This window comes from Bos javanicus, chromosome 29 (assembly GCF_032452875.1).
Source record: "Bos javanicus breed banteng chromosome 29, ARS-OSU_banteng_1.0, whole genome shotgun sequence".
Lineage (NCBI taxonomy): Eukaryota > Metazoa > Chordata > Mammalia > Artiodactyla > Bovidae > Bos > Bos javanicus.
The window spans coordinates 41,579,421-41,605,935 of record NC_083896.1 but is presented as its reverse complement, the minus strand read 5'-3'; the positions used below and the strand labels follow the sequence as shown (position 1 = coordinate 41,605,935).

At 43.8% G+C, this 26,515-nt stretch overlaps 1 protein-coding gene across 2 annotated transcripts in view; it reads left to right on the top strand.

The window, feature by feature from the left end:
• The window catches only part of STX5 (syntaxin 5), a 28,390-nt gene extending 2,391 nt beyond the window's left edge, over positions 1-25,999 (top strand). For both annotated transcript variants that reach the window (XM_061406708.1, XM_061406707.1), the window contains exons 5-11: positions 71-141; positions 5,077-5,193; positions 5,271-5,327; positions 5,486-5,567; positions 6,041-6,147; positions 6,316-6,437; positions 25,249-25,999. In XM_061406708.1, coding sequence (XP_061262692.1) covers positions 71-141; positions 5,077-5,193; positions 5,271-5,327; positions 5,486-5,567; positions 6,041-6,147; positions 6,316-6,437; positions 25,249-25,408 — 716 coding nt within the window. In that variant the 3' untranslated portion in view covers positions 25,409-25,999. The remainder of the gene's footprint in view (positions 1-70; positions 142-5,076; positions 5,194-5,270; positions 5,328-5,485; positions 5,568-6,040; positions 6,148-6,315; positions 6,438-25,248) is intronic.
• The last annotated feature ends 516 nt before the right edge of the window (positions 26,000-26,515 follow it).

Genomic DNA, 26,515 nt, shown 5'->3' with positions numbered 1-26,515 from the left:
CTGAGGAACCATACTGTCTTGAGTCTGGTCTCCGACCTCACCTGTGGTGGCTTCTTGTTTGTCTCTGCAGTGGCAAAGCGCAAGTCCCTCTTTGATGATAAGGCAGTGGAAATTGAGGAGCTAACTTATATCATCAAACAGGTGAGTGACTAGCGATCAGGAGAGTCGGGCATTCCAGTTGCATCACTTCCATCTCTTTCCCTTGCTCTAGAGTCTCAGAGCAAGTTTCTCTGCTGCTGCTGCTAAGTCGCTTCAGTTGTGTCCGACTCTGTGCGACCCCATAGATGGCAGCCCACCAGGCTCCCCCGTCCCTAGGATTCTCCAGGCAAGAACACTGGAGTGGGTTGCCATTTCCTTCTCCAATGCGTGAAAGTGAAAAGTGAAAGTGAAGTTCCTCAGTCATGTCTGACTCTTAGTGACCCCATGGACTGTAGCCCACCAGCTCCTCCGCCCATGGGATTTTCCAGGCAAGAGTACTGGAGTGGGGTGCCATTCTAGCCAACTCCAAACATCCTACTCCTCTGTTGTGTCAGTGGTCATCTGCCATGTACAAAGCTGGACACTTAGCACACAAGCATTATGAGGTAGATACCAGCCTTTAAGGGCTTATTGTCTGGAAGAGGTATCCAGTCCCATAAACTCACGCTTACAATGAATAGGCAGCAAGTGGCACAAAAAAGATGGTACAAAAAGATGAATGAGATTCTGGGTACACTGGGAAAGATTTTATCGAGGAGGTGAAAACTGAGCTGATTTCGAGGCTTGTGGAGAGGCAACAGAAGAACATTTGAGACAGAAGAAACAGTGTGCACCGGCATGTCTCATAAAAAGGAAAAGTTCAAGTCTTTGCTCAGATGTCATGTGCTCAGGGAGGCCTACGTTGCTGTTTAATACCCCAGCCCCTCCAGCTCTGATCTCCCTTACCTTGCTCTATTTTCTTGTTTATAGCACTTGATACATTCTAACAGTCTCTTTCAAGCTTGTGTCTGTTGTTTGTTTCCTCCCACTTACCTCCTGGACAAAAAAGAAAATAACAAATGGGAATGCCACAAGAGCAGAAATTTTTCTTTCTCTTTGTTCAGGGATGTATCCCAGATACCTGTGACAGTGTCTGGCGTGTAGTGCTCAATGGTTCAGTTGTGTCTGTCTCCTTGCAACCACATGAATGTAGCCCACCAGGCTCCTCTGTCCATGGAATCCTTCAGGCAAGAAGTGGGTTGCCATTTCCTACTCCAGAGGATCTTCCCGACCCAGGGATTGAACCTGTGTCTCTTGTGTCTCCTCCATTGGCAGGCAGATTCTTTACCACTGCGCCACCTGGGAATCCCCTGGCGTGTAGTCCTTGCTCAATACTTGTTGATCAGATGAGTGATCGGCAGCAGATGAGGCTGAAATTGTAGACTGGTAGGTGGTTGTAAAGACCATCATGGGGCTTGCAAAGGAGTGTAGAATCACTCTAAATGTGTGGGCTGCAAAGACGATTAGAACCTGGATTCCAGTTCTATCTGCAAGACACTGTTATAGCAGCTCTAACGATATGATTTGTTTCTTTCCCAGAATAATGTGATAAGGATAACGTGAGAAATTGAATGTCCATGGGAGGAAAAAAAACACCCTGGAGCGTGAATGGGCAGAGAGGTGAGGGTAGAGGCTTGTGCAGTTGTCTGGTATGAAGATGATTATGGCAGAGGCCAAAGGGCAGACACGTTGAAGAGATGCTGTGCTGAATGGAAGAGGGTTCCATCAACTACTGGGGTGTTATTACTCTTTTTTAAATATTTATGTGTTTGCCTGCATTGGGTCTTCGCTGTGACATGTGGGACCTTCACTGCCGTCATGGGGGATCTTTCCCCGCAGTGCACTGATTCTCTAGTTACAGCGTGTGTGCTCAGTAGCTGTGGCATCTTGGCTTAGTTGCTTCAGACCATTTGGGATCTTAGTTCGTTAACCAAGGATTGAACCCAAGTCCTGTGCTTTGCAAGGCAGATTCTTAACCACTGGACCACCAGGGAAGTCCCTGTTGGAGCATTATTGCATAGGTAACCACTGACTGGATTGAGACAGACTTCAAATCCCAGGCCTCACCACTTATGATATGACGTTGGGTAAGCTAGCTTATCCTGGAGAAGGAAGGGGAAAGATCCCCTAGAGAAGGAAATGGCAACCCACTCCATTATTCTTGCCTGGAAAATCACATGGATGGGGGAGCCTGGCAGGCCACACCCTTTTAAAGAAAAAGGCGATGATAACAGTACCCACCTTGCAGGGTTGTTGTGAGGCTTCATTGGTTTATTTTTTCAATCCCTCACATTACTGAGTGACTTTTGGCTGCCTGGTTCTGGGGATTCAACAGCAAAGAAGACCCATGTGATCCCTGCCTTTGGGAACTTCGTTTCCAAGTGGGTGAACCAAACAGTATATGCTGCTGCTGCTAAGTCACCTCAGTCGTGTCAGACTCTGTGCGACCCCATAGACGGCAGCCCACCAGGGTCCCCAGTCCCTGGGACTCTCCAGGCAAGAACACTGGAGTAGGTTGCCATTTCCTTCTCCAATGCATGAAAGTGAAAAGTGAAAGTGAAGTTGCTCAGTCATGTCTGACTCTTGGGACCCCATGGACTGCAGCCAGTAGGCTCCTCCATCCATGGGATTTTCCAGGCAAGGGTACTGGAGTGGGGTGCCATCGCCTTCTCCAAAACAGTATATAAATAAACAGAAAATACAATTTCAGGTGGTGGGTAATCCTATTAAATAAGGAGAGTAAGCTCCGCAGGGTAGGAGCCACTTTATATGGGGTGATCTGGGATGGCATAGCTGAGGAAGGGACATGGAGACCTGAATGGTAAGGAAAAAATTGATCATCCAAAGATCGGAGGGGGCACGGTCTAGAAAGTGGGAGTAGCAAAGGGAGAGGCCCTGAGGCCTGAGTGGCTTTGATACATTTGACACATGTGGAAGGGGCCAGCGTGGCTGCAGCACAGCCAGTGAGGAGGAGGCTGGGGGGTAAGGCAGAGGAGCGGGCCGACCAAGGCCGTATAGCTGCGTCAGCTCGGTGAGGAGTGTGGATTCTTTTCTAGATTTAGTGGGAAGCTCTTAGAAGACTTTAAGAGTGGGGATGACATACATGCCCTGTTTTGGGTTTGGAGGGTCACTCTGGTTGTTGTGTAGAAACGGCTTGTTGGGGGCAGACTCTGAAAGGAAGGTCACTTAGGAGGCTCTAGGCGATTTTCGAAAGAGAGGACAGTTTGGACTAGAGTGGCTTTGTTAGAGAAGAAAATGAGTGGACATATTCAGAGTGTATGTTGGAATCAACTGGGTTCTTTGTGGATTCCTTGTAGATTAAGGGAAGGGAGGAATTGAAGATGACTTGCTAAGTTTTTGGTCTGAGCAGCTGGTGAATGGTGGTGCCATTTACCAAAATGGCACAGAGGAAGGCGGAATAGCTTTTCAGGGCAGGTGGAGGATAAAGAGTTGCTTTCTGGGTTAAGTTGAAGAGAAAGTCATAAGCTGCTTAGCAAGTTGTGTGGTGCACGGCAATCAAAGCCAGGGCTGCTGTTCTGTTCACAAGGTCTGAATACATAGTAAATGCTCAGTGAAGGTTGTCATTGTGCTGTGGCGTATAGGTTGGGTTAAGGAGTTGTCAGTATGTGACTTAGAAGCTTTTAGCTTGGGCACCTAAGTGGGGAGTAGTGGCATTTTCTGAGCTCCTAGGGGAGGAGATTTTATGGGGGGAAACCTGGAATACCATTTCGAATACATGGCTGTCAGCAGCAGAAATTGTCCAGAGGGCTTGAGAATCCTTGGGGCTGGGGTACTAATTCAGGGGACTGTTGGAGGGATTCTAGAAGTTGCCTGATCTAGTATTTTTTAGCCTATTTTTTGAGCTATTTGTGACCCCTTTCCCCTCCCCCTCCTCTTTCTCCTCTGGTCCTGCCCTGGACCTAGCTGCTCTGGGGCAAGCTTTCTCTGCCACTCCCGGTCAGTCCTTCATCTCCCTTGTCTTATGAGGCCCTCAGCAGGCAGGATTGGGAAAGCAGAGGATCCAGTGGCCTCGTGTAGAAAGCCTGGCTGTGCTACTAACTCATGTATAAAGTTCAACGAGTCACACCTTTCACTCTTTTGCAATAGTAATTTAAAATATATTAATTAAAATAATTTAAAATATAAATTTAAAATAATTTAAAATATATGTGTGTGTGTATATAAGTAGCTCAGTCGTATCTGACTCTTTGCAACCCCATGGACTGTATAAGTCTACCAGGCTCCTCTGTCCATGGAATTCTCCAGGCAAGAATACTGGCATGGTATCTATTCCCTTCTCCAGGAGATGTTCCTGACCCAGGGGTGGAACCTTGGTCTCTTGCCTCCTGAGTGTCTAAGCCACCAGGAAAGCCCATATGTGTATATTTGGCTGCACCGGGTCTTAGTTGCAGCATGCAACTTCACTGCAGTTCAAGGTTCATTCTTCAGTCTTCATTGCAGCACACGGATCTTTAGTTGTGGTGTGTAGGATCTAGTTCCCTGACCAGGGGTTGAACCCGGGCCCCCTGCACTGGGAGTGCAGAGTCTTAGCCACTGTCCCCCAGGGAAGTCCCTGCAGTAGTAATTTTTTATTTTTTTATTTTTATTTATTTTTTTAGTAATAATTTTTTAAAAGGAATTGTGTATATAAAAAGCATTTCGTTAATGTTTGAAGGACTCCTCCCATCTCCTGAGTACAGCACAGATACTTTTTGGTCAGCACGCTCTGGGTCTGAGATTCTGGCCTTTTAAGGGGTCTGTGGCCATGAGCAGTAGTGAGCAGGGCAGTAGGGTGGAGGGAGTAAACAACTCAGTTCTTTACAGACAGACGAGGCCACATTTCACCTCTTTCTGGCTCCACTCTGCAGGGACTGAGCCAGAGCAACCTCCAGAGGCTGGACTGTCCAGCAGGCCCTCCTGGCCTGACTGTCTGAGACAGATCACCCCTGCTAGTATGTTCATCCTGCCATCCCTGCCAGAGACGTCCACGTGGGAGAGACACTGGCTGAGCCCCCGCCTCCCCGGTTGATACTGTTTTTCTGTTGACTCTTTCACCAGGACATCAATAGCCTCAACAAACAAATTGCCCAGCTTCAGGACTTCGTGAGGGCCAAGGGCAGCCAGAGTGGCCGGCACCTGCAAACCCATTCCAACACCATCGTGGTCTCCCTGCAGGTGGGACCAGGGAGAGGGGGTGGCAGAAGGGAGGAGGCGTTGTCTTCTCTGGCTGATCCTCTCTCCTCCTCTTCCAGTCAAAACTGGCCTCCATGTCCAACGACTTCAAGTCAGTTTTAGAAGTGAGGACAGAGGTGAGAAGAAGCTGGGTAGGAGGGATAGGAATCTGGGCATGAGGGCCCCAGAGGGCAGTGGGAAGGGCAAGGGCAACAGGGTCACGGGCACCAGGGGCAATCTAATGTGCCCGCTTTCCAGAGGCCTCAGGACCTTTGCATTTCTTCTCCAAACCCAGAACCTGAAGCAGCAGAGGAGCCGGCGGGAGCAGTTCTCCCGGGCGCCTGTATCAGCCCTGCCCCTTGCCCCCAACCACCTGGGTAAGTCACAGGCAAGTCAGGGAGCCCTGAGGGGTAAGGCATAGTGACTCTGGGTCTCAGGGTATCTCCCTAAGGCAGGGGTTGGGTAGGAGAGCAGAGGGTTAAGGAAGTTGCTTTCTTTAGGCTTTCTCAGAGGTCACTCCTGATGCCTGGGATCTATAATCCGCATCTAGCCTCCAGCATTCTCCCTGTTGAGGGTGAATCCAGTCATGTTCAAAAGAATGAGCTTTCTAAATTTTTGGTCCACTTAGTCATTATATTCACAGTCATTCATTCTCAAAACCACCCTTTGAGAAAGCAACTATCATTATCCCCCATTTTACAGGTGAGGACACTGAGGCTCAGAGAGGTTAAATGACTTGTCCAGGGTCACAAGGCTAGTAAGTGCCAGAGCTGGGATTCAAATCCAGAGCATATGGGCTTTGAATCTTTTAACTGCTAAGAAGTGCCATGTTGTCTTTCTCCCCCCCCAGGGGGCGGTGCTGTGGTTTTGGGGGCGGAGTCCCGAGCCTCTGGGGATGTGGCCATTGACATGATGGACTCTAGGACCAGCCAGCAGCTGCAGCTCATTGACGAGCAGGTACGCACGCTCTGAGGCAGGGAGGAGTTGTTCCCCTGTTTTCTCGTGTGGTCACAAGCAAGTGTTTGGCATGTGCCATGGGTGGAATGGCCAACTGGAAAGCCCCAGAGAGGCAGGACCCACCCTCAGAAGCTCCTGGTGTTCATGTACGCTCTCTCTCCTCTGAAGGATTCTTACATCCAGAGCCGGGCAGACACCATGCAGAACATTGAGTCCACAATTGTTGAGCTGGGCTCCATCTTCCAGCAGTTGGCACACATGGTTAAGGAACAGGAAGAAACCATTCAGAGGTGAGACACTTTCTCTCTTTAACCTCAAAACCAGGAGCCTTGTCTTCCCTGTGGATTGGCATCCTAGAGGTCCCCAGGGACAGCTTAATGCCCTTTGGAAGAGAAGAGTGAATCCTGTCCACACATAAGGTTCAGTTCACCTGTCTCCATCCACACCACAAGTATTAATTGAGCACCTGTTCCATGTCAGGCACTGTCATAGGCGCTAGGGATATGGTGATGAGTAGAACGGTTAAGTCTGTTCTGTGGAACTTACTTTGTAGTATGGAATTCGATAGAGTGAGTAAGGACAACTGTTTAAAAAGAATTGAGAAGAAATTTTCAGGTGGTGATAAGGGCTAATACGGAAAACTAGGATGCAGTGTTGAGAAAGTGATGGAGGAGGAATATCAGATTGGGTGGCAGGGCAGGCTGCTCTGAAGGCTTCGTATTGAAGCAGAGACGTGAATGACAAGAGGGATCCAAACACGCAAAGGAAAGGGTAAGAGTAGTCTAGGCACTGCAGACAACCAGAACAGAGGCCATACAATGGGACAGTCTTACTTTATTAAAGAATCAAGGAGGCCAGTGGAGCTGGGAAGCAGTGAACAGGAAGAGAGAAGTGCAGGATGAGGCCGGAGGGAGGTAGGCAGAGCCAAGCCACAGGAGGGCCTCTGCTCCCCTGGTACCCTTGCTACTGCACAAAGCATTTTATCTGCTCCTGTTCTTTGGCACTTGGCATTCAGTCAGTCATAGAGATACAGCCAAAGACAAAAGCGACAAAGATCCCTGCCCTCGTGGAACGTACATCATAGTAGGGCAAATAATTTAGAATATACGTCATAAGTAAATGGTCCAGTATATATTTTTGACCAGTGATAAATCCATAAATAAAACTAGAGTAGGATAAATTAATCAGGAGTTCTAGGTTTGGAGGAGCAAGTTGTAATTTTAAATAAGGATGGCTGTGGTAGGCCCTATTAAGAAGATGACATCCTTCCAAGATGGGGGGAAGGTGAGGGAGTTTGCTGTATGGATATATGGAGAAGAGTACCAGGCAGAGGGCAGAACCTATGTAAAGGCCTTCAGGCAAGAATATGTCTGTTGAGTTGAAGGATAGCAAAGAAGCCACTGCATCTGGCGACAAGTGAGGAGAAGAGTAGTACCAGCTGAGGTTAGAGGGGAAATGGGAGGCCAGATCAGGTGGGGCCTTTTAAAGCCCATGTGAAAAGTGAAAGTGAAAGTTGCTCAGTCGTGTCTGACTCTTTGTGACCCCATGGACTATACAGTTAATGGAATTCTCCAGGCCAGAATACTGGAGTAGGTAGCCTTTCCCTTCTCCAGGGGATCTTCCCAACCCAGGGATTGAACCCAGGTCTCCCTCATGGCGGCCGGATTCTTTACCAGTTGAGCCACAGGGAAGCCCGCATGGGGAGCCAGTGCAGAGTATTGATTGATTTGATTGACTGGCCATGCTAGGTTTTCATTGCTGGGAGCGGGCTTTCTCTAGTTGCGGCAAGCAGATAGCTTCTCTCTCTGTTTTGGAGCAGTGGCTGTAGGGTGTGCAAGCTCAGTAGTTGTGGTGCATGGGCTCAGTTGCCCTGTGGTGTGTGGAATCTTCCCAGACTAGGGATCAAACCCATGTCTGCTGCCTTGGCAGGTAGATTAGACCACCAGGGAAGTCCCATTGTAGGGTTTTAGTGGAAGGTTATACTATCTGACATCTATTTTATTTTTGTTTATGTTTTGTGTTGCACTGCACAGCTTGTGGGATCTTAGTTCCTCGACCAGGGCCACTGCATGGAAGTACCAAGTCCTAACTACTGGACTTCCAAGGGATTCCTTCCTCTGGGAAGTCCCTCTGACTTCTATTTTAAAAAGATCATTTAGTTGCCATAGTCAGAACAGATTGTAAAGGCCTAGAATACAAGCAGAGAGATGAATTCAGAGGCCTTTGCAGTAATCTAGGCAGGAGGTAGTGATAGTTGGGGCCAAGGCTGAATGAGTAGTAGTTGCATTCTGGATATATTTTGGAGGTAGAACCAGCAGGATCAGTTACTTGATGAACTGAATGCAAGGTATGAGAGAAAAAGAGTTTATGATAACTCCAGGCTTTTGATGTGAGCGATTGAAGGGATTCATGTCCTTCACTAGAAATAGACAGAGCTAGTTACTCAGACAGAGCAGATTTGGGGCAAAATAAGTTGTGTTCCAACAAGAAGTGGACAGTTGTCTGTTAGACATCTAAGTGGAAATAGTGAACAGGCTGATAGATGTAAGGAGTTGAAAAGACAGGTTATGGGCCAAAAATGGGCAGAATTGAACTTTGAAACTAGGCCAAGGGAGTTCTGAGAAAGAGGAGGATTAAGCCCTGAGTCCCAAAGGCTATTTCTGGAATCAAGTCTCAGTCCCAGGAGAGGACACTGAACAGGAGCACAGCTTGTGAGAGAGGAAGAGAAATGAATGAAGATGATGTCCTGGGAGTCAGGAGGAGAAAGTAAGTCAGGGAAAGAATGACCAGCTGTGACAGATTTTGCTTTGAGGCCAAGCAAGATGAGAGCTGAGAATTTAATTAGCCTGTTTAGTTCATTAATATTTAGTGTAATATTTGCTAAGGTTCGATTTAGATCTACCATTTTACAGTTTTTTTGTTTTTCCCTTCTCTCTCTTTTTTTTTGGTTCCTCCTCCTTCTTTCCTGTCTTGAACAGTTGCAAAAATCCATATAAATTTGTTGGTATTTTAGCTATATGTAATTGGTTTGTTTGTTTTTTTAGTGGTTGCTATAGGGATTATCAGATCAGATCAGTCACTCAGTTGTGTCCGACTCTTTTCGACCCCATGAATCGCAGCACGCCAGGCCTCCCTGTCCAACACCAACTCCCGGAGTTCACTGAGACTCATGTCCATCGAGTCAGTGATGCCATCCAGCCATCTCATCCTCTGTTGTCCCCTTCTCCTCCTGCCCCCAATCCCTCCCTGCATCAGAGTCTTTTCCAATGAGTCAACTCTTCGCATGAGGTGGCCAAAGTACTGGAGTTTCAGCTTTAGCATCATTCCTTCCAAAGAAATCCTAGGGCTGATTTCCTTCAGAGTGGACTGGTTGGATCTCCTTGCAGTCCAAGGGACTCTCAAGAGTCTTCTCCAACACCACAGTTAAAAAGCATCAATTCTTCGGCACTCAGCCTTCTTCACAGTCCAACTCTCACATCCATACATGACTACTGGAAAAACCATAGCCTTGACTAGACGGACCTTTGTTGGCAAAGTCATGTCTCTGCTTTTGAATATGCTATCTAGGTTGGTCATAACTTTCCTTCCAAGGAGTAAGTGTCTTTTAATTTCATGGCTTCAGTCACCATCTGCAGTGATTTTGGAGCTCAAAAAAATAAAGTCTGACACTGTTTCCACTGTTTCCCCATCTATTTCCCATGAAGTGATGGGACCAGATGCCATGATCGTAGTTTTCTGAATGTTGAGCTTTAAGCCAACTTTTTCACTCTCCTCTTTCAGTTTCATCAAGAGGTTTTTTAGTTCCTCTTCACTTTCTGCCATAGGAGTGGTGTCATCTGCATATCTGAGTTTATTGATATTTCTCCCAGCAATCTTGATTCCAGCTAGTGTTTCTTCCAGTCCAGCGTTTCTCATGATGTACTCTGCATATAAGTTAAATAAACAGGGTGACAATACACAGCCTTGACGTACTCCTTTTTACTATTTGGAACCAGTCTGTTGTTCCATGTCCGGTTCTAATTGTTGCTTCCTGACCTGCATACAGATTTCTCAAGAGGCAGGTCAGGTGGTCTGGTATTCCCATCTCTTGAAGAATTTTCCACAGTTTATTGTGATGCACACAGTCAAAGGCGTTGGCATAGTCAATAAAGCAGAAATAGATGCTTTTCTGGAACTCTCTTGCTTTTTCCATGATCCAGGGGATGTTGGCAATTTGATCTCTGGTTCCTCTGCCTTTTCTAAAACCAGCTTGAACATCAGGAAGTTCACGGTTCACATATTGCTGAAGCCTGGCTTGGAGAATTTTGAGCATTACTTTACTAGCGTGTGAGATGAGTGCAATTGTGCAGTAGTTTGAGCATTCTTTGGTACTGCCTTTCTTTGGGATTGGAATGAAAACTGACTTTTTCCAGTCCTGTGGCCACTGCTGAGTTTTCCAAATTTGCTGGCATATTGAGTGCAGCACGTTCACAGCATCGTCTTTCAGGATTTGAAATAGCTCAACTGGAATTCCATCACCTCCACTAGCTTTGTTCGTATTGATGCTTTCTAAGGCCCACTTGACTTCACAATCCAGGATGTCTGGCTCTAGGTGAGTGATCACACCATCGTGATTATCTGGGTCGTGAAGATCTTTTTTGTACAGTTGTTCTGTGTATTCTTGCCATCTCTTCTTAATATCTTCTGCTTCTGTTAGGTCCATACCATTTCTGTCCTTTATCAAGCCTAGCTCTTTCCGGTCTGCTTCATACAAAATGTGAGAACTTTTCAACCCCCCTCCTTCATCTTTTATGCTCTAGTTGTCACATTTGTTGTATCTACATAAGTTTATAAATCCCACAATACCATAGTATAATTTTTATCTTAAAGAAATTAGAGGAAAAAGTAGTCTTTTGTGTTACTCATATATTTACTCTTTGCATTGCTCTTCATTTCTTCCTGAATACCCAGTTTCCATCTGGCATCACTTCCCTTAAACCTCGAGAATTCTCTTTAGTACCTTTTTTTAAAATTGATTTTTATTTTTGGTTCTGCTGGGTCTTTGTTGCTGCGTGTAGACTTTCTCTGATTGCATTGAATGGGAGCTCTCTAATTGTGGTGCTCAGGCTCTTGTTGCAGAGCCTGGCGCTCTAGGGTGCTTGTGCTCAGTAGTTGGGGTCTCAGGGTTTAGAGCCTGTGAGCTCAGTAGTTGCAAGCACAGGCTTAGTTGCCCCAAGGCATGGGGAATCTTCCTGGACCAGGGGTCGAACCTGTGTTCCCTACATAAGGAGGCCATACAGATTCTTAACCCCTAGACCACTAAAGAAGTCCTCTTTAGTACTTTTTATAGTGCAGCTCTACTAATGACAAATTCTTTTATCTAAAATTTCATTATTTCACCCACATTTTTGAAGAATAGTTTTTCTGCTTAAAGTGCTTTAAATACATCATTCTACTGTCTTTTAGCCTTTCATTCCTAATGAGAAGTCAGTGGTAATTCTAACTTCTGTATGTAATCTCTGACTGCTTCTGCTTTTCAATTTTTTTTTCTTCTTTTCTGTGGTTTTCAGCAGTTGATCATTTATGTACCTAGATGTGGTTTCCTTTGAATTTATGCTGCTTGGGGTTCTCTGAGCTTCCTGAATCTGTAAATTTATGTCTTTCACAAAGTTTAGGAAATATTTCACCATTATTTCTTTCGAAATTTTTTCTCCTCTTTGTCTTCTTCCATGAATATATATATGTATACATATGTAAATCAACTGTAGGAATTTCTTGGTGGTTCAGTGGTTAGGACTCTGTGCTTTCACTGTTGAAGGCCTGGGTTTGATCCCTGGTGGAAGAACTAAAATCCCACAAGCTGTGCAAAGCGGCTCCCCCAAAAAATCCACTGTAACTATATTTTGTTGAGATATATGTACATATATATATCTCAACAAATTGCATCTTATTAAGATGCATTTAATGTCAGCTGTCCCTACATTATCAAGAACAAATTTGATCATTTGATTAAGGTGATAATAAATGATCTCTGTTTTTAAGAGTATATTTCTTCTTTGTAGTCAGCAAATGATTTATTGGATATTTTGTTCCCCAAGACCCTTTAACCTGTTTTTAGGAGCCAGTTATGATGCTTGTCTGGTCTGAATCAATTTATCTAATTCAGGTGCATTTTTTTTCTATAAACAAAAGCTTTTCTTTATTAACTGCATGAGCTGAAGTTCATCTTAATCAGGCTGGATAAAACCTTAATTATTTTCCTGTATTTTCAGAGTAAGTAGTTTGTGGAGCAGGTGCCAACATAGAGGCTAAGGAGGTTTTAATTCTTGTTTTAATTCTTCCTTGTTTTTGAGTATCATTATGGACTTAAGGTTTTTATTTATGTTTTGTATTACAATTAGTTAGGATAATGATTATTTTCAGTGTTCAGATTGTTCCCAGTTTGTCCAGTGAAAGACAAGAGATTTTTGTTTTGTTTTTTTTAAAGAATGGGAAAAAATAAATGTATGTTTGTATTGTATTGGGAATGATCCAACAGAGAAATAAAAATTGATATTATAACAGGAAGGGGGAAGAACTCTTAAAAGTTTATGTCCTGGAGCAGGTGAGAGGAAGTGGGGAGCCAGTGCATAAGTAGAAGACTTGAATTTAAGAGAAGCTAGTGATAGCTGGGTGGAGAAGGCAATGGCACCCCACTCCAGTACTTTTCCCTGGAAAATCCCATGGATGGAGGAGCCTGGTAGCCTGTAGTCCATGGGGTCGCTAAGAGTCGGACACGACTGAGGGACTTCACTTTCACTTTTCACTTTCATGCATTGGAGAAGGAAATGGCAACCCACTCCAGTGTTCTTGCCTGGAGAATCCCAGGGATGGGGGAGCCTGTTGGGCTGCCATCTATGGAGTCGCACAGAGTTGGACACGACTGAATCGACTTGGCGGCGGCAGCAGCAGTGATAGCTGGGAAAGCGGACATTTTCTGCTCCCCCCTGAGGGGAGGGACCAAGATAATTGAACTCAGCACTGTATCAATGGCTGGTGCTCAACACCTACTAGTTGAATAAATAAACATCCTTTTAACCATTGGTTGCCAAAGCTGGGTGTTCATAGGAACCCCCTATAGAGCTTATAAAAAATGAGTATCTTGCCAGCCAGTGACTGGCAGCCTCTGCATAAGGCAGGGCCTGGCAGCTAACCAGACCAGGGGCCAGCCACACCTACTGGACCACCTACGCGTAGTCATCCCCATCACAACAGAGGGGCCCATGCAATACGGGGCAGCCCTGGAGCATACAGCTCTGGTAATCAGGAGATAGGATGCACAGGACAGCTCCTACAAAAGGCCATTTCTCTAAGGTCAAGAAACGACCAACCTGCCAGATACATGGAAATAGAAACAGCAAATTAGACAAATTGAGGTTACAGAGGAGCTTGTTCCAATCAAAGGGACAAGACCCCAGAAGAAAAACTAAGTGAAGTGGAGATCGGTGAACTCCCTGATAGAGTTCAAGGTAATGATCATAAAGATGAAAGAACTCCAGAGAAGAATGGATGAACACAGAAGTTTAACAAAGAGTTAGAAGATACAAAGAAAAACCAAACAGATGAACATAACTGAAATGAAAAATACACTAGAAGAAATCAACAGTAGATTAAATGACATAGAGGAATTCTATCACATTCTATCAAATATCTTCCAGTGAGTTGGAAGATAGAGTAGTAGAAATCACTGAAGCTAAGAAGAAAAAAAAAGTGAACACAGTTTAAGAGATTTCCAGGGCATCAAGTGTGCTAACATCTGCATTGTAGGGGTTCCAGAGGAGGGAAAAAGAGACAGAGAGCATATTTAGAGATATACTTGCTGAAAGTTTTCCTGACCTGGAAAAAGGAATAGACATCCATGTCCAGGAAGCCCAGAGAGTCCCAAACAGGATCAACTCCAAAGAGGACCACAACAAGACACACTGTAATTAAAATGGCAAAAATTAAAGACAAAGAGAGAATAGTAAAAGCAGCAAGGGGAGACTTTCCTGGTAGTCCCGTGGCTCCAGAGATAAGAACACCTGAATACGTAAAGGAAATATTAACAGACATAAAGAGAGAAATTGACATAAAGGGAGGAATTGAATAGCGAATGAGTGAGTGAAGTCGCTCAGTGGTGTCCAACTCTTTTCGACCCCATGGACTGTAGCCTACCAGGCTCCTCTGTCCATGGGATTTTCCAGGCAATAGTCCTGGAGTGGATTGCCATTTCCTTCTATTAATGGACACATCAGATAAGAAGTCAATAATGTGTCATTTAGGCACTGGCCTTAAATATAGAGAACAATTCTCCAAAAGCAGCAGAATACAAATTCTTTTCAAGTGCATATGGAACATTTTCCAGGACATACTACATGCTAGGCCACAAAATGTACATGTGTACTAAGTCTCTTCAGTCATGTCTGACTCTTTGTGACCCTATGGACTGTAGCTTGCCATGCTCCTCTGTCCATGGATTCTCCAGGCAAGAATACTGGAGTGGGTTGTGATAGGACACAAAACAAGTCTTAGTAAATTTAATAAAATTGAAATCATAGCAAGCATCTTTTCCAGCCACAGTGCTGTAAGAGTGGAAATCAACTAAAAAAAAAGAAGAAGAAATCAGCTATAAGAAGAAAACTGCAAAAAACACAAAACAAGTGGAGGCTACAAAATATGTTGCTAAACAAACAGTGGATCACTGAAGAAATGAAAAGAGAAATAAAAATTACTTGGAGACAAATGAAAATGAAAACAATCCAAAATATGTGGGACTTCCTACAACAGCAGTTCTAAGAAGGATGTTTATAGCAGTAGAAGTCTGCTTCAGGAAATAAAAATCTCAACTAAACAACCTACGCTTACACCTGAAGGAACTAGAAAAAGAACAAAGTTAGTAGAGAAAAGAAGTAATAAAAATTAGAGCAGAAATAAGTGAAATAAAGACAAAAAAATAGGAAAGATCAATGAAACTAAGAAGAGATAGACAAGATTGATAAACCTTTAGCCAGACTTAACCCAAGAAGAAAAAAAAGAGGGCCTAAGACAATAAAAATCAGAAATGAAAAAGGAAGAATTATAACTGATCTACAGAAATACAAAGGATCAAAAGAGTTTACTATGGAAAACTATATGCAAATAACATGGACAACCTAGAAGCAATGGACAAATTCCTAGATATGTTTAATCTCCCAAGATGAACTAGGAAGAAATAGAAGGAACAGATATTATCAGTAATGAAATTGAATCAGTAATTTTTTAAATTTTTATTTGCTTAGTTTTGGCTGTGCTGGGTCGTCATTGCTGTGGGTGGGCTTTCTCTGGTTGTGGCAAGCAGGGGCTACTTTCTCTTTGCAGTGTGAAGGCTTCTCATTGCAGTGATTTTCTTGTTGTAGAGCATGGGCTCTAGAGGCTGCAGGCTCCAGTAGTTGTGGTACACTGGCTTAGTTGCCCTCCAGCACGTGAAATTTTCCCAGACCAGGGATTGAACCCATATCCCCTGCATTGGCAGGTAGATTCTTTCCACTGGGCCACCAGGGAAGTCCTGAATCAGTAATTTTTAAAAACTTCCAACAGAAGTGCAGGACCAGATGGCTTCACAGGTGAATTCTACCAAATGTTTAGAGAAGAGTTAATACCTATCCTTTTCAAATTATGTCAAAACACTGCAGAGGAGGAAATGATTCTAAACTCATTCTACAAACCCAGCATCACCCTGATATCAAACCAAAGATATCACAAAAAATAAATTTACAGGCTGGAATCACTGATAAAACATAGATGCAAAAATCCTCAACATATTAGCAGACTGAATCCAACAATGCATTAAAAACATGTACCATGATCAAGTGGGAATATTTATTCCAGTGATGCAGGGATTTTCAATATCTACAAATCCATCAATGCGATATATACTACATTAAATAAATTGAAGAAAAATATATGATCATTGCAGTAGAGGCAAATACAAGATTTTGACAAAGTTCAACATCCATTTATGATTAAAAAAAAAAAAAAACTACACAAAGTGGGCATAGAAGGAACATACTTCAACATAACAAAGGCCATATATGATAAGCCCACAGTTAACACCATACTCAGTGGTGAAAAGCTGAAACCATTTCCTTGAAATTAGCTACAGGAATGCTCATTCTCAACATTATATTACCCAACATCGTATTGGAAGTTCCAGCCACAGCAATCAGAAGAAGAAAAAGAAATGAAAGGAATCCAGATTTTAAAGGAAGAAGTAAAACTGTCACTGTTTGCAGATGACATGATTCCATACATAGAAAATCCAAAAAGAGCTCATCAATAAATTTAGTAAAATTGAAGGATACAAAAGTAATTCACAGAAATCTGTTTCATTTTTATCTGCTAGCAACAAACTATCAGAGAAATGAAAGAAACTCATTTACAGTCGCATCAAAGAGAATACTAAGGAATAAATATAACGCAGTAAAAGGACAGTACTTGGAAAACTGTAAGACACCGATGAAAGAAACTGAAGAGGACACAAATAGATAGAAATGATGCACCATGTTCTTGGATTGGAAGAATTAGTATCATTAAAATGACCATACTACTCAAGGCAATCTACAGATTCAGTGCAATCCCTATCAAAATACTAATGGCATTTTTTCATAGACTAGAGCAAGTCATTTTAAAATTTGTATGGAAACACAAAAGACTCAACAGTATCCAAAAACAGTCTTGAGAAAGAACAGAGCTGGAGGTATCATGCTCCCTGTCTTCAGATTGCACTACAAAGCTACTGCTGAAACTTTGATTACTATTAGAACAGTATGGTATGGTACTGAAATGAAAATGGGCTTCCCCAGTGCCACCGTGGTAAAGAATCCACCTACAATGCAGGAGGCAAATGAGATGCCAGTGGGACCCCTGGCTTGAGAAGATCCCCTGAAGGAGGAAATGGCAACCCACTCCAGTATTCTTGCCTGGAAAATCCCCTAGACAGAGGAGCCTGTCGGGCTACAGTCCACAGGGTCACAAAAAGTCAAATGCAACTGAACACACGCTGTGAAACAAAACAGACATCAATGAAACAGAATGAGAGCCCAGAAATAAATGCACATACTCTGGTCAGTGAATCAATGACAAAGGAAGTACGAATATACCATTAAAGAGACAGTCTCTTTAATAAGTAGTCCTGAGGAGACTGGATAGCTGCATGTAAAGGAATGAAATTAGAGCATTTTTCTCACACCATAAAGTAAACTCCAAGTGTGGAAATTCCCTGGTGGTCTAGCAGTTAGGACTCTGCGCTTATACTGCCGGGGGCTGGGGTTTGATCCCTGGTCAGGGAACTAAGGTCTAGAAGCCACAAGGTGTGTCAACAAAAAAAGTAAACTTGAAGTGGATTAAAGACCTAAATGTAAGGCCAGAAGCTATAAAAATTCCTAGAAGAAAACACAGGCAGAATACTCTTTGACATAAATCATAGCAATATTTTTTTGCATCCATATCCTAAAGCAAACAAAACCAAAAGTAAACAAATGGGATCTAATCAAAGTTTTGCACAGCGAAGAAAACCATTGACAAAACAAAAAGATAGCCTACTGACTGGGAGAATATATTTGCAAATAATACAACTAATGGGTTAACATACAAAATGTATAAATAGCTCATGCACCTCAACATTAAAAAATCAAGCAACCTGATTAAACAAAGGAGCAGAGGGACTTCCCTGGCACTCAAGTGGTTAAGACTTCACACTCCAAGGCAGAAGGTATAGTTCAATCCCTGATTGGGGAACTGGGATCCTGCATGCCGCATAGGGCGGCCAAAAAGAAAAAGAGCAGAAGACTTGAATGGATATGTTTCCACAGAAAACATACAGATGGCCAGCCGGCACCCAAAAAGATGCTTAACATCATTAATCATTAGAGATATGCAAATCAGAACTACAATAAGACATCACCTCATACCTGTCAGAGTGGCTATCATCAAAAAGACCACCAATAAACTGTAGCAAGGGTAATGAAGAAAAGGGAACCCTTGTGCACTGTTGGTGGGAATGTAAGTTGGTGCGGCCACGGTGTAAAACAGTAGGGAGGTTCCTCAAAAAAGTAAAAATAGAACAACCCTATTGTCCAACAATTCCACTCCTGGGTATATATCCAAAGAAAATGAAAACACTGGTTTGAAAAGATACATTCACCCCAGTGTTCACAGCAGCACTATTTAGAATAGCCAAGATACAGAAGCATTCTAAGTATCCATCAACTGATGAATGGATAAGGAAATGTGGTAGGTGTATACAATGGAATACTCTGAACCATAAAAAAGAAAGAAATGTTGCCATTTGCAACAACTGTTACAACAGTGAATAGATTTGGAGTGTAATAGGCTTAGTGAAATAAGTCAGAGGAAGACAAATACTGTATGATAATCACTAAATGTGGAATCTGAAAAATAAGACAAATTAGTAAATATGACAAAAAAGAAACTGACTCAGATATAAGGAACAATTTAGTGTTTGACAGTGGGGAGGGGCACCATGGGGGTAAGGGATTAAGAAGTACAGGCTACTCTGTATAAAATAAATAAGCTACTAGAATATATTGTACAGTTTAGGGAATATAACCAATATTTTATAATATTGGTAAATGGAGTATGCTGCTGCTGCTGCTGCTAAGTCACTTCAGTCGTGTCTGACTCTGTGTGACCCCATAGATGGCAGCCCACCAGGCTCCCCCGTCCCTGGGATTCTCCAGGCAAGAACACTGGAGTGGGTTGCCATTTCCTTCTCCAATGCAAGAAAGTGAAAAGTGAAAGCGAAGTCGCTCAGTTGTGTCCGACTCTTAGCGACCTCATGGACTGTGGCCTACCAGGCAAGAGTTCTGGAGTGGGGTGCCATCGCCTTCTCCGAAATGGAGTATAACCTTTAAAAATTGTGACTCACTGTGTGGTACATCTCAAACATATAATATTTTAAATCAGCATCAGTTTTAAAAATGAAGAGGAAAAAAATGAATGAATATAACAAAACAGAAGCAGATTCATATAGAGAACAAACTAGTGGTTACTGATGGGGAGAGGGAACGGAGAGAGGCAGGATGGGGGAGGGGTTTAAGAGAAAAATTATATATAAAATAAATGACAAGAATGTATTTTACAGCACTGGGAATATAGCCAACATTTTATAATAACTTTTTTAACTCTTTACTGAATTTCTTTCAGTATTGCTTTTGTCTTATGTTTTGGTTTTTTGGCCACTAAGCACGTGGGGTCTTAGCTCTCTGACCAGGGATCAAACCCACACCCCCTGTGTTGGAAGGCAAAGTCCTAACCACCAGGGAAGTTCCTATAATAACTTTAAATGCAGTATAACCTATAAAAATTTTGTTTTACACCCGAAACTAATGTAGTATCTTAAATCATCTATACCTAATTATAAATGTATATTTTTTCCTCTTAAAAAAAAAATATGAAGGTTCCTGGAAGTCCACTGCACTCACATCTGTGGAGTCAGAATCTCCAAGTGTGAGGCCAGGAACCTGTTTTTTCACCTTGCCGAGTTCTTCAGGCTACTTCAGTGTTCTCAGTTTGGCAAGAAGAAAGGCTATTAGCAGAGGACCTCAAGAAGCGAAGGTGTGGGCGTTTTGAGCAATCCGCAGGTTGACACCCGCCCGCCCACTTGCTCCGAGGCCTTCAGGCAGCGCCGGTCCGGTGGCTGTTCACTGCCCCACAGCACTAGCAGGGCGCTTTTACTCGTGGGTGTTGATCCGGTGAAACTGGGTGAACACCTCCTTCTGTGTAAAGCGGATTTCCCAACACTGATCCATCAAGCAGCCTCACATATTCAACTGGGCAATTTAAAAGCTCTGTGAAGACAGCTCTCTTGGTCCTAGAATCAGGAAGATTGACTGAGTCTTACCTGGTTCACCTGAGATCTAGGGAATCCCTTGCTGAGTTAGGCCATAAACACTAGAGCTCTTCAGGTGACAATGTATTTTGAATATTAAAATATTATAGATTCAAAGAATCAGGTTTGTAAAAGATGTTTGTATTCTTTCCCCAATGTATATGGTTAAAATTGTTAGAGTTAGGGGCTTCCCTGGCGGTCCAGTGGCTTAGGACTCCAAACTTCCCATTGGATTTGGTCTCTGGTTTGGGAACTAAGATCCTCCATGGTTGTGTGTGGGGGGGTGTGTGTGTGTATGTACTAAGATCTTCCGTGGGTATGTGTGGGTGTGTGTCCATGTCTGTCCCCCACGTGTGTGTGTGTGTGTGTGTGTGTGTGTGTGTACATGCTCTCAGTCAGTCAGTCATGTCTGACTCTCTTTGACCCTTTGGACTGTAGCCCACCAGGCTCCTCTGTCCATGGGATTTTCTGGGCAAGAATACTGGAGTGGGTTGCCATTTCCTCCTCCAGGGTATCTTCCCAACCCAGGAATCCAACCAGCATCTCCTGCATCTTCTACCTGCATTTTGGGCAGATTCTTTACCGATGAGCCATCGGAGAAGCTCGGCAAAAAAAACAAAAACCTGAAAGCCTTTTTTTTTTTTTTAATTTATTTATTTATTTAGTTTTGGCTGCTTTGGGTCTTCATTGCAGCAGACAGGATCTTTCGTTTAGATTTGGGGGCTCAGTAGTTGAGATGTGCTGGCTTAATGACCCCATGAAGTGAAAATGATAGTGCTAGTTGCTCAGTCATCTCCAACTCCTTGTGACCCCATGGACTGTAGCCCTCCAGGCTCCTCTGTCCATGGGATTCTCCAGGCAGAATACTGGAGTGGGTTGCCATTCCCTCTTCCAGGGGATCTTCCTGTCCCAGGGACTGAATCCAGGTCTCCAGTCTGGAGCGTGTGGGATTGTAGTTTCCCAACCAGTGACAGAACCAGAGTCCTTGGCACTGACAGCACAGAGTTCTAACCACTGGACATCAGGGGATCCCCTGGAAGATGGATTCTTAGCCACTGGACCCCTAGGGAAGTCCCTGAAAGCCTTTTATAAACAAACAGAAAAATAGAATTACAGTGTATATACAACCTGACAACTAATCTTCCTTGAAAGAGTGTCGTAAGTATTTTTCAGTGTTAGTAGTTATTTGTTCTTTGGTTTAGCAAACATTAGTTGTTGCTGCTGTGAGCTAGTCCTCCTGGATCTGGGGGTGGGGAGAGAACACAGGAGGCAGTGAACCGGTGCTGAGTGCAGAGAATGAGATTAGTTCTGGACATCTCGAGCGAGCTCACACTTCAAGGGACAGCCAAGAGGCATGGTTTGATGCTCGGAAAAGAGAGGGCTAAGCTAGAGATAAAGGATGTAGGATTCAGCAGCTTCTTGGTGAAACCATGGAGGTAAATGAGACCATCCAGAGACAATGGGCAAAGTGAAAATAAGGCCCGAATAGATCCCCATGGATTCCAGGTATACCTGGTGAAGGAAAAAATCTGTCCAAGAGACTGAGGTTTTAGGGAGATGAGAGAAAAAAGCAAAGAAATATGTCCTTAGAAGCTGAGGTGGAAAGAATTTTAGGGAGGAAGGAGTGGTTATTTCTTGGTGCCCCTGAGAAAGAAATGTGAATTAAGGATCCTCAGGTGTTATTTGCATCAGGGGGCTTGGATTAACTGGATCAGTGCCAGCAGATTCCGTTGAGTGGATCAGAAGCAATCCAGCAGTAGATTGAAACATAAAAGGAAAATAACAAGGGAGAGAAAATTTGTGGACAATGATATGAACAAGAAATTTAAATTCTGAAAGGATGATATTCTTAAAATAGACACAGATACTCTTGTGTTTGCTTCCTGCAAATGCCAGTGGATCTGGATTTTAGCACTCTCCTGAGAAACCACTGATTTATTCCAGATTTCTTGCAGGAGACCTGGTTTGATTCCTCGGTAGGGAAGATCAGCTGGGGAAGGGATAGGCTACCCACTCCAGTATTCTTGGGCTTCCCTTGTGGCTCAGCTAGTAAAGAATCTGCCTGCAATGTGGGAGTCCTGGGTTCGATCCTTGGGTTGGGAAGATACCCTGGAGAAGGGAAAGGATACCCACTGCAGTATTCTGGCCTGGAGAATTCCATGGACCATATAGTCCATGAAGTCGAGAAGAGTCAGACACAGCTGACTTTTCACTTTCTCCACCTGTAGTCTCCTGGGCCCCACCGTAGAATGTGAGACCTAAGAATTTGCCTTTTTTTCCCCCCTGGCTTTGCTGCTCAGGTTCTGGGATCTTAGTTCCCTGACTAGAGATCCAACCTCGAAATGAAAGCCCTTGAGTCCTAACCACTGGACTACCAGGGAATTTCCAGAATTTGCATTTTTGAGGTTCCTGGTGGTCCAGTGATTAAGACCCAGTGCTTTCAGTGCTGTGGGCCCAAGTTTGATCCCTGCATGGGGAACTAAGATTGCAAAAGCTACTCAGCACGGCAAAAAAAAAAAAAGAAGAACTTGTATTTTTGAGATGCTTAATAGGTGATTCTTATTTTTTCTAAGGTATAAAAAACGCTACTGATCTACTAGAGTTCCTTGTGTTACTCGGTCATTTTCCTTTTCCCTCCAACTTGTAGATTAAAAAATTTCAAACAATAGAAAAGTTGGGAGGATAGCAGAAGGGACATCTATAATGATTCACCTAGATTCACCAACTGTTGACTTTTTATCACATTTACTTCCTCTCACCTTTTTTTTTTTTTCCCTGAATCATTTAAAAGTAGGTGCAGGGTCGGGGACCAGAGGGAAGTTCAAGAACGAGGGGACATGTGTTTATCTTTGGTTGATTCATGTTGATATACAGCAGAAACCACCACAACACTGTAAAGTAATTATCCTCCAATTAAAAATAAATAGGCACTTCCCTGGTGGTTCAATGGCTAAGCCTCTGCACTCCCAGTGCAGGGGGCCTGGATTCAATCCCTCGTCAGGGAACTAGATCCCACATGCTGCAACTAAGAGATCCTGCATGCCTAAACTAAGACCTGGTGCAGCCAAATATTTTAAAATAAATAAAGAACAATAAATAAATAAACAAAGCTGTGTGTATGTAAAAAAAAAAAAGTAGGTGCAAACTTCATGACAGTTTTTTTCAAACATCATGTGTTATCCCCAGATACTTCAGCAAGCATCTGCCAAGAATAAGTATTTCTCCTGAACAGCCTCAATATCATTATCAAACCTAAGAAATTGAACACTTCTCCAACACAACCCAATAATCAATCCATACTCAAATTTCCCCAACTCTTCGAAAAAAAAAATTAGCCTTTTCCTTTCAATTTAAGATTTAGACAACATTCATACATTCAACTGTTGTGTCTCTTTAGTCTGCCTTTTTTAGTGTGTGTGATAATTTACTTTTTTTTTTTTTGAGACCAGTGCCTCTTATACAAAGTCATACACGTGTGTTTGTCCGATGTTTGTCCCTCTGATTAAATTTAAGTTCAGTAGTTTCGGCCATCCCTGTAGGCAGTCATATCAGTGGACACTTGATGAGGTCCTCTTTATTGGAGATACCTGTTTGGTCTCTTGTTCAAGGTGGTGACACTCAGACTTAAGTCATCATGGAGGACACTTTGAGTCCCCTGTGCACTGTTTGTCCCTATGATTAAGTTCAGTGCTTTTGGCCGGCTGTGTAGGTGATCACATCAGGAGGCACTTGGTGAGGTTATCTCTGTATCGGCCTGCTGGTGATCCTTGCCTGATTCGTTTGAGAGTGTGTGTGGCAAAATGGTCATTTTCTAATTTGCTCATTCCTTCTACATTAATTAGCTTATATTTTTCCATAAAGAAGGAACTTCCTCTCTTTAAAATTACTATTGAGTGATAGTAACTTCTTCCCTTGTACTAGTTTTCATTCACGGACTCCCATTTAAAATCTTTTATATGCCAGATTGCATTCGTTGTTCCTCCATTTTTGTTAAGTGAAGCCATTATAATTGCCAATATGAATGAGCTTTATTGGGCATGAGATGACAGTGCATCCACACTGAGAAATGTAATTATACCAGAAACTAGGGAACCTGAGACTTTAGCCTCTCTGACATAAATAGGGAGTCATGTAGAATCCAGGCTTCTGTATTTGGACAGAGATTAGGTTGTCATACACCTGACCACCTTGCCAGGACCTTGGGCTTGCAGCCACTGGCCCAGCCTTTTCTCTCACTTTCTTCCTTGATTACCAGGCTCCACCAACTTTTCTGACCTCACAGCTGCCAAAGGTCCCTGCTCCCAGCAACTCCCTTTGCAAAGACCTAAGTTTATATTTGATTTTTAGGATTGTATATGCAGATCAGCTGGGAAATGTTTGATTTTCCTCAGCAATGTCTCAAGCGATTGCCCTTCTTCTGAGGGCTTCTCTATACCCTGAGAGACATGTTCTAATATAGGGCTTTTCTCATCCCTTGACTTTCTGTCCATATCATCAGGTTCTTTTCTCACTTAGAATGAGGGTTTCCTGACCATGATTTTCTGTGACCCCCTTATTGCAAATCAGTACTGTTTATTAGAGGCTTCCCAGGTGGCCCTAGTGGCCTGCCCATGCAGGAGACGCAAGAGACACAGGTTCAAGCCCTGGGTTGAGGAGATCCCATGGAGAAGGAAATGGCAATGGGCTCCAGTATTGCTGCCTGGAAGATCCCCTGGACAGAGGAGACTGGCTGGCTTCAGTCCATGAGGTTGCAAAGAGTTAAACACAACTGAGCACACACCGTTAATTAGACAAAAATCAGTAAATACCGATGAGCAAAAAATTATATAGACGTTTTGGATTCTCTTAGTATGGGTTGGGCACTTTATATAACTCATTTAAGCCTGACAAGAAACCTAGGATTTGTGTTATCGTTTTTTTCTTCCTTTGCAGTTGAGGAAAATGAGACTTGAGGATACATGAGTGGCTTAGGTTCATTAGCTAATAAGTTGCTGAGACAAGACTTGTTTATATTACCCTTCCAGAGCTTTTTCCTCTATGTGTTCATGCTGAATTACTTCAGTTGTATCTGACTCTGTGGGACTATAGCCCACCAGACTCCTCTATCCAGGGGATTTTTTAGGCAAGAATATATACATGCATAAAAAATACAGTTCAACAGCATTCTTTTTAATCCAACATCCTTCTCTTTCCCCTCCTCCCGAACCTATCCTCAGGATCGACGAGAATGTGCTGGGAGCCCAGCTGGACGTGGAGGCCGCCCACTCAGAGATCCTCAAGTACTTCCAGTCGGTCACATCCAACCGGTGGCTCATGGTCAAAATCTTCCTCATCCTCATTGTCTTCTTCATCATCTTTGTGGTCTTCCTTGCCTGAATCCTCTCCACTCTGAGGCACTCCGTGGGGGTTTGGAACCCTTATGGGAGAGCAGGTGGCCAGAGCTGCCACTGAGCCTGTGCAGGGTGCTTGGGAGAAGGGCCCCGTTTCCTTGGAACTGCTAAGAATGACCACTGCCCTCGGTCCCCCACTCCTTGCCTCTGGCCACCCAGCCCTCCCCTCACCACCCTCCAGCCCATGAAACACACACGGTTCTGGATTTGGACTCTGCTGTGAAGTGGCTGGAAAGGAGCAGAGGCCAACTGAGGGGCTCGTCGGGGAGATTGTCTCTACCAGGAGATTTTTATAAACCCTCCCCAGCCTGTCGCAAAGGGAACTTTGGCAGCAAGGGGAGATGATGCCTTTCCCCACATTCTTGAGAGCAAGGAGAGGAAGTGAAACTGCCCCAGGGACCAACTTTCCCATCTGGGTTAGAATTTGACCTCTTCTTCCTCTCTTCACCACATGAGGCAGGGGGCCCTGAGCCCCTCGGCGGCCTGCACAACCCCAACTTTGGCTGCAGATGACTCTCAATCTGCCAAACGTGCTGCAGCCCGTTTTCTCCCAATTACAGCAAGACTGTCAGCCTCACTAGCCATGTCGTCATTTCTGGGTGGGAGCGCCGAAGAAGGGCCTAGGCAGAAATGGAGGGAGCCTGCTGCCCAGTATTACAACTGAAAGGGCTGGACTGATGACCCTGAGGGGCCAGGCTTTGGGCTCCATGTATACAGCTGCTTCCAGCGGGCCTAACCAAGTGCAGCAGTACTTAATTATCATGGAAAATTCCCTTCAAAGCAGGGTACACGATCCCAGAGTGATTCTCTGATTAGTGGTAACTTCCAGGACCATCTCCAGAAGTATTTGGACCTGTTTCATCTGCATCTTCCAGTCCCACCATTTTCCTTGGGCTGGATGAAGCAGGAGTTATGCCTGCTGCCAGGAGTGAAAGGTGAAGAATTTGTTCCCAGCTCCAGCTGAGGCTCTTGATCCCCTGTTGAAGCCCCTCACCAAATCCAAGCCAATCACAGGAGAATGAAGTAGAGATCTGCCTGGAATACCTACCCTCCAGGAAGGTCAATATGCTTGTCAGTCTTTACCAGGACCCAC